At 48.9% G+C, this 6,000-nt stretch overlaps 1 protein-coding gene across 4 annotated transcripts in view; it reads right to left on the reverse strand.

The window, feature by feature from the left end:
* Positions 1 to 5,770, reverse strand: part of LOC137561173 (uncharacterized protein HI_0077-like) — a 40,303-nt gene extending 34,533 nt beyond the window's left edge. For 2 of the 4 annotated variants that reach the window (XM_068272431.1, XM_068272429.1), the window contains exons 1-4: positions 5,722 to 5,770; positions 4,794 to 4,911; positions 2,848 to 2,933; positions 1,554 to 1,672 (exon numbers count right to left, since the gene is read on the reverse strand). In XM_068272431.1, the coding sequence (XP_068128532.1) occupies positions 1,554 to 1,672; positions 2,848 to 2,933; positions 4,794 to 4,900 (312 nt within the window). In that variant the 5' untranslated portion in view covers positions 4,901 to 4,911; positions 5,722 to 5,770. Of the gene's footprint in view, positions 1 to 1,553; positions 1,673 to 2,847; positions 2,934 to 4,793; positions 4,912 to 5,509; positions 5,684 to 5,721 lie in introns of those variants that run through there. The other 2 variants (XM_068272428.1, XM_068272430.1) reach the window with 2 other exon arrangements.
* Between the last annotated feature and the right edge of the window lie 230 nt (positions 5,771 to 6,000).

Here is a 6,000-nt window from a genome sequence, read left to right on the forward strand (position 1 = left end):
CTCCTAATAACGGACCCTAACCTCTCTGCCTGTTATCCCCTTTCCCTAATAACAGACCCTAACCCCTCTGCCTGTTATCCTCTTCCTAATAACAAAGACAAACACTTATATAGCGCTTTTCTCCTGGCTGACTCAAAGCGAAAGAGTTGCAGCCACTAGGATGCACTCTGAAGGCAGTAGCAGTGTTAGGGAGACTTGCCTAAGGTCTCCTGCTGAAAAGGTGCTGGCTTACTGACCAGGCAGAGCCGAGATTCGAACCCTGGTCTCCAATGTCAGAGGCAGAGCCCTTAACCATTACACTATCCAGCCACCTATCAGACCCTAACCTCTCTGCCTGTTATCCCCTTCCTAATAACAGACCCTATCCTCTCTGCCTGTTATGCTCTTCCTAATAACGGACCCTAACCTCTCTGTTTTACATCCCCTGCCTCTGTCCCCGCCGCTGCCTGCCTTCGTGTGCTTCCTCCAATCGGAAGCTAAGCCGCGACCTGGGAGGTACTGGGAGCCCGAAAACGAAACTAAGCCACGGCGGGGGATCAGAGGACACTCGAGGAGCTGCGAGGGCACAGGACGGCTGCTGGGGGCTTGGGGAAGCCCCAGCTAAGTGAAACTTTTTTTTGTGTCAGGGTTAAGGTTCACTTTAAAGAGAACCTGAGATGGGATGTAATAAAAAAATAAACATATATAAACCTGGGGCTTCCCCCAGCCCCCTCCAGGCTTATCACTTCCACACCGCCTCCTCGTTCACCCACAATTGTCTCCAGAAAGTCCTCCGGTCCAGGGCCGTGCAGTACTACTGGGCAGGCACAGAAGACTCCTGGCCACGGGAGCGTGACGGGGTAGCACACTCGGCCGGACTGCGTCTGTGCCAACTGGCCCCGTCTGGAGGATTTTATGGGGCCAGTTGCAGGCGATTGAGGAGGCGGAAGTTGAGGGCGTGGGGGAGAGAAAAGCCTGGAAGGAACTGGAGGAAGCCCCAGGTATGTATAGATTTTTTTTATTTCAACCCATTTCAGGTACACTTGAACCCTTTGCCAGATTTAACAATAAACTGATTTGAGGCTACAGCTCTATGGAGCAGGCTGTTATTTTAGAGAACTAGGCTGTCGATCTCAGTAGCAAAGCGTGGTGTTTATGCATGGATGTAGATGCGCCTTGGCTTATAGCCCATTATGTATTGAAGCCTATTTGTACAATAAACAGGGAATCTCTTAGCAGCAGTGTTTAGGGCTGGGACCCATTAGGAGCGCTTTTGCAGCGCTTGCTGATCGCCAATGATTGGAAAAGCGCTACGCCAGCAGATCCCTATGGGGGTGGTCCCACTAGCAGCGTTGTGATCACAAAGAGATCGCAGAACTCTGCTTGCAGCATTTTGGTAGCAATCCTGGAGCAATTGCATCAGTGGTTACAGTAGCCAGATCACAATTACTCCAGGAATCGCTGTGAAATCGTGGCACTTCTGTGATTTTACAAATTGCAAGTATTTTGAAATTGTCACAAAGCGCTTGTAGTGGGTCCAATCCCTTACACAGTTATTACAGAAGCTGTTGTACCTGCAATCCAGAAGAGGAGGATCCATCTTCCAAGCAGAACTCAAAATCATGCCAGGGACAGGTTAGTGCCAAGCGCCCATTGCACAGCTCTTCTATGTCCCCCTGCTCTAAAGGTCCACCTGTTGGATGGGGAAATGTAATATGTCATATGCTGTGAAAATGCCATCATCCACAAGAGAACAGCAATAGTATAATATTATTACACTTCAAGGAATACTGTAGGGGGGGGGGGGGGTCGGGGGAAAATGAGTTGAAGTTACCCGGGGCTTCTAATGGTCCCCCGCAGACATCCTGTGCCCGAGCAGCCACTCACCGATGCTCCGGCCTCGCCTCCTGTTCACTTCTGGAATTTCAGACTTTAAAGTTTGAAATCCACTGCGCCTGCGTTGCCGTGTTTTCGCTCCTGCTGATGTCACCAGGAGCGTACTGCGCAGGCACAGACCATACTGGGCCTGCGCATTGCTCTCCTGGTGTCATCAGCGGAAGTGAGGATCCGGCAACGCAGGTGCAGTAGATTTCAGACTTTAAAGTCTGAAATTCCAGAAGTGAACTGTAGGCGGGGCCGGAGCATCGGTGAATGGCTGTGCGGGCACAGGATGTCTGCGGGGGACCATTAGAACCCCCGGGTAACTTCAACTCATTTCCCCCCGACCCCCCTACAGTATCCCTTTAAAGAAGAGCTAAACTGACATGATACATTTTATCTATTTTAATAACCAGGTACTACTATGTTTGGGAGTATACTTCACCTCTAAAGCCTCGTACACAAGGTCAGACACTGTCACACTTAAAGGACAACTGAAGTGAGAAGAATATGGAGGCTGCCATATTAATTTCCTTGTAAACAAGCCAGTTGCCTGGCAGCCCTGCTGATCTATTTGGCTGCAGTAGTGACTGAATCACAACAGAAACAAGCATGCAGCTAATCTTGTCAGATCTGACAATAATGTCAGAAACACCTGATCTGTTGCATGCTTGTTCAGGGTTTATGGCTAAAAGTCTTAGCGGCAGTGGTTCAGCAGGATAGACGGGCAACTGTTATTGCTTAACAGGAAATAAATGAGGCAGCCTGCAAATCCCTCTCACTATAGTTGTCCTAACCATCATTGATTATATTGTCTGACGCAACACAGTGCTGTGAATATAGTCTTCGTGTTAATTTCAATTATCAGCAGTAGGCCCATATTACCACCATGCCTGCCAATGTGGATACTCTAAGCCTTATGATTAAATGCATAGCAACATTCTAGGAAAGCATGAGACTTAAATAAAAACAACATTTTGTATGATGTACCTTCATGTGGGCATGCGGAATCCATAGCGTAGAATTTGCCATCTGTGTGAATTAAAACCAGATGCTCCCCATCTTCTGAATATAATCTATGAAGGAAGATAAGAGGTATTGATGCACACCTGAAACAAGAGGAAGATGGAGGCTGCCATATTTATTTCCTTGGCTCCTCCACCTAAGCATTTTGCGTCATATGACGCTTAGTGTACCCATGTCCCCCTTTGTCCCATGTCTTCCTCTGTCCCCCGTGTCCTTCTCTGACCCCAGACGCAGCTTCAGCGAGCTATGTGGAAGAACTACGGTAACTTGAAGTACAGTCCTTTAACTGGTGCCGATGGTCTCGCAGGCGGGACCACAGCTCCGTCATTGAGGCTAATCACTGCACTCTTTGAGCAGCCGTGACCTATCAGGTGTCAGTGGGCGTCGTTCTTTAAAGGGAACCTAAAGCAAATGAAAAAAAAAGAAAAAACGTTTACCTGGGGCTTCTACCAGCCCCCTGCAGCTGTCCTGTGTCCGCGTCATCACTCTGCAATGTTTCTGTCACCCGCAGCACTCCTTTTTCTTCTGGCTGCATGGCCCTGGTCTGCAATCTCACACGTTGAGTACAGGAAAATCTCTACTGCGCATGCACAGAATGCTCCCAGCGACAAGAGCGTGATCGGGGACAAGTGCGGCCAGGGCCACGCATGCGCAGCGGCCGTTGACTCGCCTGGTCGAAAGAGGTGCATTGCGGGGGACTGGAGCATTGCTAAGTGATGGTGCGGGCACGAGGCAGCTGCAGGGGACTGGTAGAAGCCTCAGGTAAGTTAAAATGTTTTTTTTAATTTGCTTTAAATTTCCCTTTAAACAATGAAGGAACGATGCCCACTGACACTGCTAGTCGGCGAGTGCAGTGATTGGTCCCAATGACAGAGCGGTGGTCCTGCCTGCAAGACCATCAGCATCAGTAAAAGGCCAGTAGTTCAACTTATCCAATTGTCTTTTTTTAAATGTCCTAATTAGTCAGGGGCAGGAGGGCATGCGCCATCTCTCTCTACAGCGTCACACATGCCTTTTTGCCACACGTGCGCTGCGCGTACCATCCAATTAACGCCACGGCCATTCACATTATGGTGGGTCAAGAGGGGTGTATGCTGGGCAGACAGACATTGCTTGCGGCCAATCAGAGAGGGGAGAAGCAGGAGGGGGCGTGTGCAGGACAGAAGGACATACATTACACACAGCAAACTGCTTGGAAATATTATTTTAGATACAGTACATATATTTTTACAGATCTGTACAGCAGTCCTAAAGAGGGACAAATGAGTCACATGGAAGAACAGAGGGATTTAGTTCCCTCTAGAAAAGGGACAGTTGGGAGCTGTGGAAAAGCCAAATTGTACAGTGCAGTTAAATCTTGACAGATGTTCTGATACTTCTTTGCTGTATCAAAACTCTCAACTTTTGGAGGGTTGGAGTTCTACTCGGGGCTCTTGCACATTACATAACGCTTCCAGGAGCCGATTTCCTGCAAGCGTTATGATCTGCGGTGGACGTCGGGATGTTGCGGTGCAACGCTGATTAGTGGCAGTAGTTCTAATTCACCTGACAGGAAAACGCTGGACGATTAAAAGCTCCTGGCTGCGTCATACCGCAACACGCCGAAACGCAGTGTTGGATGTGAAAGGTAAAATTAAAGTCAATGGACTTCCATTTTACCTTAGTTAACACAAAGTATTGACTTTGCGTCAAAATGCAAGAAATCAACTCTGAGGTGAAAGTTAAAAATCAGCTCAAAGTTAAAACACCAACTTCCCAGTCACAGCAGTACAGGCTGCACCATCTGCTTGAACAACAAAAATCCCAACAAGATCTCTCAGACAGGTTGGATGTCAGGCCATGCTGGCACTTGTAGTTCCATCACAGCAGGAGACTGATACTGACTGCTAAAGGTGCCATTAGCTACTTACTTAGTGCACGGAGAGCTGAATCTCCCCTCCTCCCCGACACACTGCCAGCTGCTGCTGCTGACCACTTCCTTCAAGGCGCTCACCAACTCCTCAGGGAAGCTCTCCATAGCACAGGGAGGCAGAGATGGGAAGTTCGGATCTTTTCAATGATCCGGATGATTCGAATCGGATCATTGAAAAGATCCGGATCTTTGATCCGAATCTCGGATCATTTTACTACCGAAGCATTCGGGGTGAGATGACTAGCAGGACAGTTCTTTCCCTGCTGTGGACAGGAGAAGGGGAGGGGGGTGGACACACAGAGAGAAGGGGAGAAGATGGACAGAGGGCAGGGAGTGGACAGAGAAGGGAGGAGGGACGAGCAGAGAGCAGAAATGTTTGTGCACACAATACCCACATGCTGAAGTCATATGCTTTACATGTATTTATTTCACCTATATGCTCATCTGTGTACTTTCCATGCAAACGTCACACAGTGAAGGAAAGCATTCCCAGAAGATAAGTGCAGCTGTTTAGTGCCGAGTGCAGGAGGATCATATTACGCTGCAATCACAGTGCCTGCAAAGTTACTGAGCTGTGCTGAGCCAAAAGCTTCCAATGTGTTCACTGTGCAGCACTACGGAACAGCCAGCCTATAATGGGCAGCACGTTACAGCCAGTATGTGTGCTCTACACATATCTGGCAGTGGCACCGATGTCCCCTCTCTCTCATCTACCTGTCTCCCTGCAAGGCTGCCTCACATCCAACAGAGCGATCCATCTCAGCTCTGCTTCCAGTACCCCGCTGCCCGCTGAGAGGGGGCGTGTCGCTCCTGGCCCCGCCCCTTTTGCGATCCGAATCGTTCATTTTGATGATTCGGATGATCGACTCATTAAATAGATTCGGATCAAAGATCCGAATCGTTCATGATCCGGACAACACTAGGAGGCAGGAGAAGCTAGCAGAGGCCAAGAATCAGGCCTGGCACTGGAAGCTCCAAGAATGACAGAACACACTGATGACGTGCTGCAGCCCGCCCCCGTCTCCATAGCAACAGAGACCACGTTCTGAATCTGAAGACAGTAGAGTTTATTCTGTGCATTTGTGTTCTGCATCCAGCTCTGAGCTCAGCTGCCGCACTGTGCCTGGAAAAAAACAGGGGAGAGCGGAACTCCATAACAATTAAAATAATTGCAATAAAAGAAACGGAAAAAAAATCAGAGTTAA

Source organism: Hyperolius riggenbachi, chromosome 3 (assembly GCF_040937935.1).
Source record: "Hyperolius riggenbachi isolate aHypRig1 chromosome 3, aHypRig1.pri, whole genome shotgun sequence".
NCBI lineage: Eukaryota > Metazoa > Chordata > Amphibia > Anura > Hyperoliidae > Hyperolius > Hyperolius riggenbachi.